At 47.6% G+C, this 15,943-nt stretch overlaps 1 protein-coding gene across 2 annotated transcripts in view; it reads left to right on the forward strand.

The window, feature by feature from the left end:
- Positions 1-15,943, forward strand: part of SIM1 (SIM bHLH transcription factor 1) — an 80,093-nt gene that overhangs the window by 5,624 nt on the left and 58,526 nt on the right. The window contains exons 3-9 of one of the 2 annotated variants that reach the window (XM_006148784.2): positions 6,361-6,443; positions 10,360-10,449; positions 10,993-11,101; positions 11,229-11,314; positions 11,943-12,142; positions 12,355-12,461; positions 13,163-13,310. In XM_006148784.2, coding sequence (XP_006148846.1) covers positions 6,361-6,443; positions 10,360-10,449; positions 10,993-11,101; positions 11,229-11,314; positions 11,943-12,142; positions 12,355-12,461; positions 13,163-13,310 — 823 coding nt within the window. Of the gene's footprint in view, positions 1-6,360; positions 6,444-10,359; positions 10,454-10,992; positions 11,102-11,228; positions 11,315-11,942; positions 12,143-12,354; positions 12,462-13,162; positions 13,311-15,943 lie in introns of those variants that run through there. The other variant, XM_027771974.1, reaches the window with a different exon arrangement.

Genomic DNA, 15,943 nt, shown 5'->3' on the forward strand with positions numbered 1-15,943 from the left:
CAGCTTCTTTGTCTTTGGGCAAGTTTCAGCTTTTGTTTACCTGAGTAGATCAAACTGAACTGTTGAGGGGAAAGTGAGAATGAGAGAATGCACTAAGAACACTCAGAATAACTAAGAATAAAGCATTAGATTGTAAATGTCATGTGGGGGGGAGAAAAAGAAACTTAGGGAAGATTGGTATATTTCTTGATTGGTAACACATTTTATTCTAAAATAGCCTTGCAAAGGAAAAACTGGAGCATGTACCAATGTACAAATCATTGCTGTTACCAAAGCAAGAAAGGCAGGATAGAAGAAGAAAAGATGGCATAATTTTATTTCTGTGTCAAATAAAACAAATGCAGCTAAATCGAATTATATGTGTGTTAACCACCTATAATACAGTTTTGGTTGGGAGTATACTGGTTCACAGAATAAACTTTGAAAGTACCTGACATGTTTTTAAATCTATAGCTATTCTGAATCTTGGTAACAGTATGCTACGGTTTCGTTGTGAAGATGTCTTGGGAAAATAAAAATAATCACAGAGTTGAAATTAGTAACTGCTCAGGAAAGAGAGTCTCTGCAAGGACAAGGATAATTAAACCTCCACAGACCATTTCTATACTATTCATTTCAAGATTGAAATTTTTAGTCTCTCTCTACACACACGCACACAATTTGATGTCAAGAACTGAAAAAGAAAAAGTGGCCCCATTTCCCACGTGGATCAGTGATTTAAGGCTGTTTTTCTTGCTCTCAGGGAAATGATCGAGCATTAGGTTTCGGTGTTTATTTTCTTACAGAAGTTTTTCTCATTTAAAAGCCTTTAAGCACAGTTTATGCTCCACGCTGGTTTTCTCTGTTTAATTTCAGTTTTGATCTTGACTTAAAATGTGCAGCGCAGAACTAAACAGTGCAGAACCTTTGCAAGGCAAATTTATGTGTTAGAAATTTTAGATCTGATCAATTTAAAAACTTGACTTGTTTCTTTAAAGGCAGGGGTCATGAATAACAGCAGCATCTAGGAAAACAGCAACAAAAGCTGTGGTGTGATGCTCTCAAAGCAAGGCTCGTATCACTCACGTGAAGCTAAAACTGCACTAAATGTCTACGGGGCAAACCTGACTTCTAGGGGAGCAGTTTTTCGGTTCTGAGGAACCTTGACAGCTTTGAGTTTTTACAGACACCACTGTGGACACGGAAGGCCAGTCCACGGATTCTTGCTTCATTTCTCTTCATTTCTTCCTTTCTCTTCCATTTCCCAAAACGAGGTTTTGGACCCCGCTAAGACATAATAATTTTAGTGGGCCACCCATCATCAATCTCCAATTCGTGGGATGTTAAATTGTGTGCTGAGAAGAGACTTCGGTTATTTAGGAATGGACTGCTACTCTGAAGTGCTATGATCATGTGTATTGCGGAGCAAACTTTGTTCTGCAGGTAGCCCTGCCGGCTGGGTGGCTCCCAGCTGAGTCCCTGGTCTCAGACCTGGGACAGTCAACCATCGTGTTGAGGCCGGTACCAAGCCTCCTGCACTGATGGAAGCATGTAGCCAGGTCTGCGTGGGGTATCTCTCCACTGTAGCTACAGCGGTGGAATCAACTCGAAAACCAGGCAGTACCCTCACTTCGCATGCTGGGCAGGGCTTCTGTCCTCCGGAGGGTTGGGGAGGTTTCAGCACCTTGCTGGAAGCAAGTTCCCGGCTTGAATGTGTGTCTCTAGCGGGTGGTGATGCCCCAACTACTGCGGTAAGAAAGGTCGTCTGGTAGGGTCTGATATGGTGGTTGCCGGGAGAGCTGGCTCAATGCCTGGGTCCCAGTCCTCGCTTAAAGAGGAACCAAAGAAGGCCGCTTGTGCTTTGGGCCCAGCTTAGTTGGAGGGTGCCTCTAGGGAGATCGGGAGATCGCTAAGGTCGGGTCTCCTTGAAGGACAGGACTCCTGGGGCGACATCACTTGATGCGTTTGAGCTGCCATGCAGAACGTTCTTGTCAACTTCGGGTGCATTTTTGTCCCAACTTTTATCCACACCTGGCTGAACTCCACCCTCCCCTATTTTCTGCTGCTCTTGCCCAATTTGCTCTGGGTTGGAGTCGGCCCGGATCCGCAGACTCAGTTCTACTCGGGATGGAGCAGACAAGGACTGAGAGAGAGGATCAGCACTGTGACTATGGGTTCCTCTAATGTTAGTATTACCCCCAGCGGCCACGGTCTCTGACCCCAGGGTGTCCATCAGGCAGGGAGGACAGGCATCGCACTGCTGAGGACAGGGACACTGGTGGGGTCCAGGCATCTGTAAGGACGAGACTTGGCCCAGTGCAGTGACCAGAATGCCCTTTGGAGCTGAAATACAGCAGGCCAGAGTGCCGCTGGCTGGCCAGCAGGGGAGCAGTGCAGGGGAGCAGCCGCGGCACCCTGTGTATGAAGTGGTCTCCCTGCTCAGTGGCTCAGTGTCTACTTTAGAATTGGACCCAGGCTGAGAGCACTCATTCTCTGTCCCTCTCTTCTTTGAAGAGTCCAGCTTCAGAGGCACCTGGAGCTGCACAGGAAGGCTGCTTAGTGCCTCAGCCTGAAGCCTTGGGCTTTGCTCTTTTAGCAAGGTCTGAGGCCCTGGCAGATATGTAGGGTTTAGAGGTTTTCAAGATTATGGACCAGCCACCTCCTCACACCCTCTGCCCACTGGAAACCCTGATGTATGAGATAAGCCGCTCTGGAACAGAAATTAGAAGTTGGGTCTGGACAGGCTTTCCCTGCCTCAATCACCAAGTTGTGTTCAGAGCGTTAAACTAAATTAGTGGCCTCTGCCACCAACCTGCCCTAATTCTCTTAAAGTCATATTACCAGTCAGTGGGGAGATAAAGGTTCCCCGGAAGGACTACAAGAACACATTTCTACACATTTCTACTGAGATCTGGTGTTTATGTATTAAAAGAAAGAAAGAAAATAACAGTAGGACAAGTTCTTCATCCTCTTCCAGCCCGAGTAAAGGAGGCCATGATGCCGGGCCTGTAATCTATATTTTGTCAAGAGTATGAAATTCATTCCAAAAGAAAAGCTCGATCAATTTATTTTTGCTGCTTGCAATAACACAGCTGGATGATGCTTTGAGCTCACGCTAGACTGGGGCTCATCATTCATTCGCCAAGAATGGGCCTAAATGGTGCCTGTGGGATTAGGTCAATTTTAGTGGATCTACTTCGCCTCATTTGGTTACTAATTGGTTTCTTGTTTTATAAATCGAAATCTCATTTTCAGGAAATTACAAAACCCGTGCAGTCAGTCCATTGAGGTAATCCTTGGGTCAGGGGGTATTTAAATGGAAATGGCTCAACCTCGCACCGAGGGTAAAGCAACAGTGAAACTTGCCCGGGTTTTCGCATGAAATGTGAGCTAGCCCTTTAGATCCATAATAGACACATCCTTTCTAATGCTACTTATGTAAATATGATAAACCAGACTTTAAGGGAAAAGGGGGGCCTGGGAGAAGCAAAATTTATCTGCTAAGGTTAATGTGGCATATCTTGGAAATCTTCCAAAATAGATTATGTTTTTCTTTGTCTTGGGCCACTTTAGCTGAAGAAAATCCTTTTGTTTAAAACCCGATTTAGTTATCGCCTCCCTCACAGAGCTCCTTTTCTCCTTTGCAAAACCCTGTTCCCGCGGCCTCACCGAATTACAAGAGAATCTTTAGATCTTGTTCCCACTGTAATCCCGCTGCAAAGGGAACTGGTTTCCTCCTCATTTTAAACAGACAATCAAAGGATTTGCGAATTTTCTGCGGTAGGTCAAGTGCAGAAACGAAATCTCAGCTTACCCCCTCGCCAACTGAAATTGGGTGCCGGAGTAAATCACCAAAAAAAAAACAGGAGGCAAGGGAGATCGGGAAAAGGGTCTCCAGTCCACTTCAAGAATTTTGGGAGAGAGGGACCCCTGACTGGGGCTCTGGGAGGTGTCCTTGGCACTCGTTAGGCGGAGCTCAGTCCTGGCGTTAGATCTGGGAAGCTGGACAGGTAGACAGGGCAGTCATTTCCTTAGAAAACATTAACCCAGACTCGACCGTGTGACGGAGATTTCGATCCGGAACATAAAGAGAAGGCAACGCTCCGTGAAAGCAAAAGGTTCCTTAAAAGGTGGGGGTGGGGGTGGCAGCAGAGGGCGAGGGAGGCCCCTATTAACCTGCACCCGGACGGGCTGTTTATTAACCTGTGGGGAAGTCTTATTTTCCCTGGTAGGCGCATACTAATGAGGCCACAACCCGCCACAACAAACAGCGGACGCTCGCGCGGAGTTCGGAACCGGTATTTAACCCGGAGCCGGGCCCGGGGGATTTTCAGATCATTCGGGTCGGGAGGCCTCTCCGGAGCGCCTTCTAGCAGCTTTGGGAGACTCTCAAACTCTTAAAGACGGTCTTTGGCCCTTGGAGCAGGCTTCTCACCCTTCCCGAGCTGCGCCAGAGAAGCCTCCCGACCCTACCCTGGCTCGGCCTGCTCAGGGTGAGCCGGAGGGCCTAGGCCTGCGCCCCTCGGAGCACGGGGATTTCAGGTCTCAGCTAGGCCAAGGGCGCCCAAGGGCTGGCGCCACCTGCGTACTTGGCTCTCCCAACAAGGTCCTTGTCCCTTTCTCCGGTGCAGCCTCCACAGCCAACCCCTCTCCACTCCTGGGTGGGTATGTCTGAGCGGAGATTAAATAAAATAAAAGAAAAGAAAAGAAGCCGGGCACTAAGGAGGATAGGTTGGCTGAGTCAGGAGGAGCGCAAAGGGACAGTGACAGGGCGAAGGGGGTGTGTACAGGTGGCTGTGGAGGGGGCCCTCCCTGAACGGTCCAGGAGGACCACAAGAATCTGAGCAGGGTAGTCGCTCCGGGGAGAACTGGGGCGGGCTAAAGATGCGGGAGGGGTTGACCCGGCCCGAGGGAGGGAGAGGAGTCCGGGCGCGGGCGGGGAACGTCAGTGTTTGCAGAGTGGTGGGGAAATCGTTAGATTTATTTAGATGTGCAAACACCAAGAAAGACCGGATTCGAGCTTAAGAGGCGCTCACGGTTACTGGTTGCCAGGGTTTTTGATCGCTTGCTTACAGAAGCAGCTCCTGGCCAACACCTTTTGAAAGTCCAACTCCTTGTTTTATTCTGAAAGATCCACTCCAAGCCCATATTACAATGTGAATGTGTTTGTCGTTGCGTAGTTCACGACGATTTGCCCCTTAACGAAGTAAATGAACCAGTTGGGGGAGTTACGTTAAATCTTGTTTAATAGTGTAAGAATAAAAGGATTTAACTACTTAGTTAAAATAATTGCAGCAGCAGAACTGTTGAATGGTACTACCCATAAACAGTTTAACATAGGTCTATGCACGTTTCTTTGGCCTTACTTTTATTTTCTTTCTGAAAACAGGTACTACAGCAGACCATATTAATTTTTTTTAAGTCAGTCGTGCAGATCCTGTTATCTTTTAGGCATTACAGGACAATTGTTTGTGGCAAAGCCTCGGAAGACCTTACCGTGGTAGTATCAGGAGAGGAAGGCACTGTCTTTGTTAATGGGAGAGGGCGCCTGAAAAATAGAGAAATCGAACGAGCACGTGTAGAAGGAAACCAAAGTATCGCTAGGAAGTTGTTAGCATCTCAACGTAACCGAGTCCAGAAAAGCCGAGCGAGTTTTTTTGGGGGGGTGGGGGGTGGGGAGAGGTGAGGTATACTTTAGGCGCGAGCTAAGGGGGCAAAGGAAGACGGAAGAGGAGCGCGCGGGGGTGCAGGTAAACGCGAGGCTCGAAGTCACCCGCCAGCAGAGGGATTTTTCCGACGAGGATAAGGTCGGAAGCCGAGGGGAGGAGAACAGCTGGAGAACCGCGCAGCCAATCAGGAAGCCCGCCGGGGACCAGGCGGACCCGGCTGCTCTCGGGTAGCTCCGCGCCCGCAGGCGCGAGCACTGGGTGTGGGGACGCCTTCTGACTTGGCCGCTGAGAAGGGTGATGAAGAAAACTTTGGGCGATAATGCCCTTTATTCCCGTAAATACACCAGTGAACCCACGCAAAAGCTCTCTCTGGGGTGTGGTGTCAGGGGCTTCCACAAGGCACCTGGTCACTCGAGGTGCTGGCCGGGGAGGTGAGGGGACACTCGGTGAGGCCCTGTCCTACCGGAGAAACCCTGCCTGGTCCGGGGGAGGGAGTCGGGCCTCGGAACAGAAGCTGAGAGGCAGGGCCGAAACCACACGCTGCTATCCCGGCTATCTGGGTAGGCAGGAGCCCGGGTGAGGGCGGGGAAGGGGTGAGCCGGGCGCAGGTCTGGTCACGTGCGCGCGGGCGCGTGCGGCTTAACCAAGGCTCTAGTTCCAAATCGCCAGCTGGGTCGAGGTTCCGTCGCTAATGATGTCTCTGTCTCCTCAGGGCTCGGCGAGGCGTGGGGTCACTCCAGTCGGACCAGCCCCTTGGACAACGTTGGCCGCGAACTGGGTTCCCACCTACTCCAGGTATAGGCGCAGGACTAGCAGCAGCGGCGCACACGGATCGAGGGCCCGAGTGCCTCGCCCTCCGCTGGGCTTCTAATTTCTAGGAAAAAAAATGAGATCCAGCCTGAACTAGACCTCTCACCACCTAAAGACTCCTCCAAAGTTGAAACTTGAGCTCTGAACGTCTCTGGGTGTTAATGGCGCCTCACGAGGCCGAGAGGGTGACAACTAAGACTTTGGGTCTGGAAGGTAGCCCAGCAAGGTCCCACAGGGCGGCAGGACCAAGGAGTGGGAGGGACACACCATTTGTCACCCTTTTGCTAAGGGAACTGCCGAGGTCGGCTTCGGAAGAGGGTTGCAGAACCTTCCGAAATGAAGGATTTACAAAGGAAATAGCAGGAGCCTGGTAGAAATGCCCATCAGGTACTTAGAACACGTAGATCTCACATCCGCCTGCATCTGTAACTGGTTTCATCTCTTCTCCGTAGCGCCTTTCCTCCTTTCCCAGCAACGCCCTCACCCCAGGCCACTGACCCTGGGTTCCACACATTCACACCCCTAGGTAATGCGTTTAAGCAATGTGAGGCGCCCAGTACCTTGTTTGCAGTGCACACTGTTTTAAATTGCCTGTTGCCCACTTAGTCACAGAACAAATATTTTAAATAGTAAAACTCCTGGAGGCATTTTTAGGTTTGACACTTGTCCCCCAGCTGCGCCCTCTTTATTATTAGGCAAGTCCACTCCTTGTGTGGGAGCCTCAAACCTAAGCAGCCTGGAGAAATCTGCACCAGTTCTCCCATCTTCTGGCAGGACCCCACAGCATTTCCTGTCCCACCCCTATCCAGTTCTTCCCTCCCTCCCAGAGACTAAAGATATTTTAGTTAGGATGAACATAAAAAGGGCATGGGTGAGCACTCCTTACTGACCTGGGTTCCACACCTCTGAACTTATCAAAAAGGTGTTAAAATTACTTTTTTTTAAGATAACTTCTATTAGATGGCCCTGCATCCCCCCTTCCCAGACTTTTCATATTCTTAACAAATTTCCCTCTGCAATATAAACACAAGAGCAAAAATCCAAAACTTCTCACTCTTTCTAAATAGCTCTTGCCTAATCTCTTTCTTTTTTTGGCATGATTTATATTCCCAATTCAATGGCTCATCCCCCTCCACATTCACTCCCACATCCCTGCAGCCTAATATCTCTCCCACCCACTCTGCACAAGCTCCACATTTCGATATCAATAACTGGATATACATCTCTTATCCTGAGTTAATTCAGTTCACAAATATGGGAGGGCAAATTGCATGCCAAGCAGGAAGCGGTACCCTTATGGGGTTTACTTTTTTTTTTGGAGAGATTTTTTTGCTACAGGGCGCTTGCGCTCGCCAGACAGACAGAGACATAGAGACAGAAAGTGAGAAATCACCCCCCAGGGGGGATGGTCACGCCGCAATCCCTTCTCCTCCATTCTCCTCTCGGGATCTTGGGCACGCAAGCACACGTGCCCGGCATGAGTTTTAAGCCACAGGGTCCGGGACGCAAACTGTGGTCGAATATGTGGGAGTACAGCGACATAGTCATTACGCTAACTGCTGGTTCTCAAAGTTTACATTCTTTTTAAACTTTTTTTTAGGAATTATTTTATTTAACTTTATTTATTTATTTATTTACTTTAATTTGACCAGTGAGGGACAGAGTGAGAGCAAAAGCAAGATAGAGAAAGAGAAAGTGAGAAAGCAAGCCTCCAGGTCCAGGACTCGAACCATGGTTGGCCATGTGGGAGTCCACTGCCCCTAACCACCATACTACCTGCCAGCCCCCCTGGAGTTTACATTAAAAGGACAGAAACTTGAGACAGCCACATAGGTCTACTGCATGGGGTATAACATAATATGGCTGCTATGGCAAAAAATAAGGGAAAAAAAGAAGGGCTGTGTTCAAATGATGCCATTTAAAATGGGAATGATCAGAAGGAGCTTCATTGAGAAGGTACCATTTGGGCAAAGACCTGAAAGAGGTGACGTGGTGACTAGACATGCTCTCCCTTCTTTGGTTTCTAAAATAAAAGCATTTCCCAGAATTTTTTTTTTCCCCCTTGTCAGCTCCTCTTTGATTTTCCCATCACTGGCTGGCCTGGAGATGTTGTAATTCCCCCAAGGTTCTTTCTTTGTTTCTCCTCTTACAGCTTTAACTTCTCCTGGGTGATCTCAACTAACATCACCACCTCAACTCCATTCTCCTCATGGCCCCAGCCAATTTTTCTAGTCTAGACTCTCCTCCTAAGCTCCAGATCCTTATTTCCACTGTACTGGCAACATATAATTGGAACTCTGCATGAACCTGGAGTTTTGCATCTCCAAGACAAGAATGCATTTCTGCTTCCTCTAGAGTTGTATTTGTGAAAAAGCTCAGTATTCATCCTTAGATCTTCAGTCTTGGTTAATGGTGTCACCCTCTGCTCAATGTCCTTACTAAAATCTTAAATCAAACTTTTTCTATCACCAATTACCATGAAATCAACAGTCAAAACTAGCCCCTCCCCTTTTTTCATCACTGTTGGGTCCACCTAGTTTCAGTCTTGACAACCTATCTCTGCTGTAGCTACCTGCTCTGATCTCATCTCCACTCATTCTTCTGTGGGCCACTGTCACAATCTGCCAGAATAACAACAATGGCAAGAAACCAACTGAAAGACCGAAATACCTCTATACTATTCACCTGCTTAGAAATCTCTGTTGCAACCCTGATGCTTACAGAAGCAACTCCATACTTCTCAGATTGACATTCCAAATTCCAAAAATCCCATCACAGGTGTATCTCCTCAGTCAAATCTCTGGTATACCAAACTCATCACCTGGGAACACACCAGATCTGTCTTGCTGCTAGTCTCTGCCTTTGCCACATTGTTCTATCTGTCTAGGATGGTTTTTCTCCCTTCTCCAATCCAAGTTTCTTCATCGAGTATCTTCTCAAACATTAGAACTTAGCCTCTGGTGGTTCAGCCTCTGAATCCCCTGACTAGACAGCATTGCCCATTCAGCTCTGTGGTCATTAGATCTATCTTCAGGCCAGTTGCCCCTGCTGGTCTTCCTTGAGAGCAGAATTGGACTCATTATCTGTCTCTACTATTTGGGCTGAGTGAGACCTTCTTCAAAGAAATAAAGGGACAGTGCAAGTATCAGACATGCCTTCATGGAGAGCCTGTCAGTTTGATGTCAGTATAAGCGCATACACACATGCACGCTGTAGCACTACTCTGAACTTGCTGCTTCTAAAGCTTCTCAGCTCCTAAATATGCCTCTTCCAGACTCTTTCCAAGCCACTGTCCAGGTTTCTTCTGTCTACAAACTTCATATTGCCAGCCCTTGGATTCTGGCCAGGGCCTACCATACCAGATCTTTTCCAAAACCTGCAATTACTATTTTTATTGAAGGACACTACCACCTTGAGGCCTTTCAAGGTTGATATGGTACACCTCTGGTTTGTTCACTGACACTCCAAGAACCTAACTGATCTCTTATCACAGGCTATGATATTTTTCCATCAGAATTTTTGTGCATATATGTTTGTAAAAGATAGGTCTTTGTCTCTCTCAGTGGATGCTGAGTCTTGGAGAGCATTGGCCTGTCCATCACTTCCTCTAGATCTCTCCTAATATCCTATATGCACCCAGATGCTTACAAATTTTGGAGTCCAGCACCCTGAACCACCATGCCACCTGCCGGCCGATGCTTACAAATTTGGAATGAACAAAAGAGAGGACTGTTGTGGCTGGTTTTCTAGACCCTGTTTCCTGCCAGGCCCTGTTTCCTGCTAGACCCTGTCCACTCCATCCCTCTGCAATTTTGGCTAATTGTCTCCAACTTCTTTCCCCAGCCCCCTTTCTCCAGATGGCCCAGAGGGCTCTCATTTCACTCTATTTCTGCCTCCCCAGACACTGGATGGCTTCATCTTTGTGGTGGCCCCAGATGGGAAGATCATGTACATCTCAGAGACAGCCTCAGTTCACCTGGGTCTTTCTCAGGTAGGTGAGTGGCCCAAACTTCCAGCCTGCAGTGTTTGAAGCCAGAACTAGAAGCAGGAGATGGGGAAGGGAGGGTTTCTCAGATCATGTACATTTATAATTCTGGGTTTGAATCTTCTCAGCAGACGGGAGGACTCTTTAAAGGGGTCTGGATCTCCCCATTACTCAGCTTCCCTTATCTTTTAGCTTCCCCCTCAGGGCCAAACAATGGCTAGTTTTTTGAGTCCCTACTAATAGCCAGATACAGGAAATTACATATTTATCTCTTAATGTGTTTACCAGAACTTTGCCAGTGAGCTACTGCTCTTAATAATGTTGTTATTACTGGTATTGTTGTATAGTTAAGCTATGGCTTTGACAGGCTACAATAGGTAGCAAGCAGCAGAGCTGGAATTAGAACTCAGGGCGATTCCGATTCCGGAATTCTGGCTCCTGCCCTCACTGACCTGCAGATCCCCACCGGCATCCTTAGGACCACTTTCTGCCCCATTCACCAGGCATTCCACCTCCACCACATGGATGGTGATGCTCTCCTTTCTACAGGTAGAGCTGACCGGAAACAGCATTTACGAATACATCCACCCGGCCGACCACGACGAGATGACAGCAGTGCTCACAGCTCATCAGCCCTACCACTCTCACTTCGTGCAGGGTAAGGCGGACACGTGCCTGCGATGCTGGGGCCCACTGTAGTGAGTTTGTGGTTTCCCCCAATTAGTCGTGACAGGGACTCACGCTAGTCCCACGTCCTGACCCTCCCTCTGCTCCTCTCCCCCCAGAGTATGAGATCGAGCGTTCCTTCTTCCTGAGAATGAAGTGCGTCTTGGCCAAGCGGAACGCGGGCCTCACCTGTGGAGGTTACAAGGTGCGAGCTAAGCTGGAAGACAGACCCAGAGCGGCCGCCAGTGCAGTCGACCGGGCGGGACAGAGGGCGTGGGCGCCGCGGGAGGGACGCTCCAGACTTCCCTAAACTTTGTGAACACCTCGGTACTAACTTAAAGACTAAGTGTGACTGGGTCAGCGGTGATGGTAGGGGCCTCTTGATCCGTGACCCCTAGAGAAGATGGCCCGTAGGGGTCCTGTGTGTAAAGCCTCTGAATTCAGGTAACTTTGGTGGATCTTACAGGTTTAGGAATAGTGTCAGATTTTAATCCCCAAAGAAAAGCCTGAACTTTAGCCGGAAGCTGATTCTCAAGTTCAATGCGATCAAACCATGGTCAGCAAGCAGTTTCCAAGGCCGGGTTTGGCGATTCCGATGCAATTGGGTTGGCACGGTCCTGACCTGCTGCATGTTTATAAGTTCCCAAGCGGTTCACTGTGACTGCGCAGTCACTCTTTGAGGCACTCCAGAGGCCAAGGATAACTCTGAAACCCCTAGTGCAAGCGCATGGCCCTCACAGGTGGCCTTGAGGCTGAGTGAAGTCAACATATTTCAAACCCTTCCCCCACCTTGCTCTTCCTGACTGTAGCTGGGTCTCGCCCTTCTGTCGCAGGTCATTCACTGCAGTGGCTACCTGAAAATCCGCCAGTATAGCCTGGACATGTCCCCCTTCGACGGCTGCTACCAGAACGTGGGCCTGGTGGCCGTGGGTCACTCGCTGCCTCCCAGTGCCGTCACGGAGATCAAGCTGCACAGCAACATGTTCATGTTCCGGGCCAGTCTGGACATGAAGCTCATCTTCCTGGACTCCAGGTGAGTGGGCCGGCCGAAAAGAGCCGCCCCTAGCGAAACAGCTCTGCGCAGTGAGGGACAGCTTTGCGTAGATGCTATGAGCCCATTTTGCAGATGAGGTGACTGACCTGGGCCTACGAAGTGCAGGCGGGCTGTCAGGTCAGAAACAGCCATCGGGGGAGGGAGGCACTCCCGCATCCCTGCACTCATCCCGCAGGGATTGCTCTCCGCAGGGTGGCGGAGTTGACGGGGTACGAACCTCAGGACTTGATTGAGAAGACCCTGTACCACCACGTGCACGGCTGCGACACTTTCCACCTCCGCTGCGCGCACCACTTGCGTAAGGCGCCACCTAGAGGCAACTCTGGCGCGTTCCCAGAGGGGGGTTGAGGGAGGGTGGGTAATGGGGCGGGTAGCATGTGATGTGTTATAAGTACTACGCAAGCAGACAGGTGGGAGTGAGCCCTGGTAGCTGGGTGGTGGTCGGTACTGGCCTAGTGTGGGAGGCCCCAAGAGGGCGTTCTCGGACACCCGAACCCATCTGGTTTCTAGGACGTCCAGGGCCGTTAATACAGATGGGGGGTGGGGTGGGACAGGGGCAAGGAATTTCTGGTCGAACTCCCTTTCTCCTATTGACATAATTTCTCACCTGTATATCTCATTGCAAATGCGAACAGAGACCGAGGCCGACTTCACTTGCACTCATTGACTCGCCCGGCTTTTGGTACAGCTTTGCTTTGGGCTTAATCGCCCGGTACGGGAAACAAGTTCAGCAGCCCAGAGTCCGCCTTCCGTAGTTAGAAAAGAGAATCTGGGAAAATCTCCAACTTGGTGTTCCTCCCTTTGCTAATTTTAAAGGCATCATCCCTGTTAGCATCCTGTAAGGAGGGACCAAAGGACTCCGTGTGCATAATCAGTTCGTTTGCAAATTTGCCGGTTGTCTTTCCCAACTGCCTGGGGGCAGTTACTAGGCCCTCAGGGTGCTCACATCCGGAACAGGCCGGTTCACCACCATTTATTTGCCTTCCGTCTCTCCGCCAGTGTTGGTGAAGGGGCAGGTGACCACCAAGTACTACAGGTTCCTAGCGAAGCACGGCGGCTGGGTGTGGGTGCAGAGCTACGCCACCGTCGTGCACAACAGCCGCTCGTCCAGGCCGCACTGCATCGTCAGCGTCAACTACGTCCTCACGTGAGTGCAAGCCTGGGGCTCCCTCCCCACACCAGGCGATCTCTGGGCTCCGCGAGGGTGCGGGTGGCTGTCTTGGCGTCAGGTTAGACGAGGCTGGAGGTGTCGGTTCATCCCAGAGCAGATTGCCCTGGGACGAAGCAGGTGGAGCGCTTTCATCTTTCTGAAGAGGCGTCCTTCTTATTTTCTAGAGAAAGATTTAGAAGTTTTTCTATCGCAGTACGAATTTGCTTTCTTCTCTCTCAACCTTTTAAGCGAACTCTGCATTAAATAAAACTTAATGCAGCAGAAAAAAAGAAAAAAAAAAAGAAAGCACGCGAGGAAAGGATCTGACGTAAGGAGGCATTTATGGTTAACAAACAGGACATCTGTTTCACTTTTTCAAATCTGGGGTTTGAAGTTCTTAATTTTAACCAGAGTCTCCAATCAAAGTTAAGAGTTCTGAGAGAGTGATTCTTTCCCTGAACCACAAAGGGGGCTTAAGTGACCAGGAAGGACTGACTTTAGCCTCCAGAAAGCAAAGGGACAGGAGCTGCAAATCTTGGCAGGCACCCAGGCCCCGTGTTGTTTAACCGCTTCACTGAGAGAGGAGCCTTTTAACTGCTTCTGGGTGCCACCTGCGGGCACGACTGACTGGGTGGCTGCAGCAGACCCCTTTGAGCCTTGCTCTTTCTAGAAACAATAATTGTTTCCGGTTATCCGTGTGGCCTTGGAGGCTGATCACGTGGCCTGATATGTGCTCATGAAGAAAGCACATTTTACATCATGTTTGTGAAAGTCCAATTGCATAAGGTTGAAGGCTTTATGAAGAACCTTTTTTGTGTATGAGGTTGCCTTTTTTTTGGAAAGAGGTTGAAATTCTTGCGATTTTAGAGGCCCTCAGGAATTATTTACTTTGGAAGCATTTACATGCCAGCACTTAGTAGAAATGCTATTTTGACAGTAGGAAGCTGGTTAAGAGGCACTGTTTGGAATCAAACTACACTATAGGCAATGAGAATCCATGTCGTTTTAAATTGCCAGATTAAAATTGTAGTAGTTGAAAAAATATTACGCTTACCAATAAGACTACTTACTCTGTGCCTTGTTTAATAAGAAAATTGAATCCAATAGATTAAGAAAATGAATTTTGTTTAGATGAGGATTCAGCACTGAAGAATAATTGCTGGTAAAAATAATTTCTTTCATTTTAATAAAGCGTTAAATACATGTATTAGCTTTCATAACAGAGAGAATGTTGTGTATTTTAATACAGAACAGGAAAATGCTAGTATTAAAGAAATCATGAAACAAAACCATCCATTCTATTAATGCAGTTTTTCATATTATTAAAATAAACATACGAGAAAATGGCAAATGGCAAAGCATAAGTCATAAAATAAGCTCCTCTGTGAAGCAGAAGTATTAAAGGGTGAAAAATTATGTCTGCTTACCATGGAAAGGAAGCGGGCATTCTTTAAGAAGGTGCTTTGTATGTCTGAGACATCACAAGCATTACACACACTCTCTGTTCTCTGGTGGGTGCCTGTGGTTAGTAATCATTTTTTATCAAACAGCAGGGTATATAGTCACACAGACCCATATAAATGATCCAAATGCAAGTTAGACCTCCCAATGGGTAAACTTAATTTATGTTCGAGTCATTTTGAAATATTCTGTTTTGTTTTCCAGTGGGTAAGTGTACTTTCTTCTGTTGACTCTGTCATGCTTTACACATTTCTTCAGAGCTGCAGAATTAAATGATCCGCTTTACATCAGATTTAAAAGCATGTAATGAGGATAAATAAATGATTTGTAGAAGAAAAATAGCATGGCAAACATTTTCTGAACATTTTATACCTCTGAATGAAAATAGAAATAAACATACAGAAGCATGTATACACAAGCACACAAGATGCAAAGCAGAAATTGATTACCCTTTCATGAATCTCAACTCCAATTCCTTGTATAAAAATTCTTAGGACAATGTTTATAGCTGCAAATGTGGAAACTGCTTTAGATGAAATGTCATCAAGTAGCCTCATGTGTGTTGACAGGATTTTCATAATGAACAGGTTGCAGTTTGTTTGATGTGTATATCTCACATCTGTCTGGAAGTTACTAATTTACATTGTCTTAGCAAATTAAATAGATGCTATTGATTCTCTATGGCAGTAGCGAACTACCACATACATTTGTTTTTAGGGCTACTTCTCTATGAAGCCTGAGAATGATAGCTGAATTTTTTCCAAATAACACCACCTCAAACGATGTACTTAAAACCACAAACTACCAAATAAGTTGACATGCCAGATGTTTTCCAAATTTAAGCATTTTAATAGTATGCATTTTGAAGGGATTTCATACCATGAAAGTAGAAAGGATTTTAAATAAGCATTGATCAATTGAGGATGTGATGTTTTGGTGGAAATTATAATGATAGGAAGCACATTTTTCTGATTTCCTGATGGCAAATTTATTGTTGAGGTTAAATATATGACTAGGGAAAAAGGTCTTCATTATTGGCAAAAGCAGCAATGAATAGAAATATTCAGTAACTTGTTTTAATCAGCAGTTTTAATAGTGCATTTGGAAAACTGGATGACTTTAGAGGCAGGTGGTGTATACACTGGTGCTTTTCACGGTTTTATATAGCT

This window comes from Tupaia chinensis, unplaced genomic scaffold, assembly GCF_000334495.1.
Source record: "Tupaia chinensis unplaced genomic scaffold, TupChi_1.0 Scaffold000244_1, whole genome shotgun sequence".
NCBI lineage: Eukaryota > Metazoa > Chordata > Mammalia > Scandentia > Tupaiidae > Tupaia > Tupaia belangeri.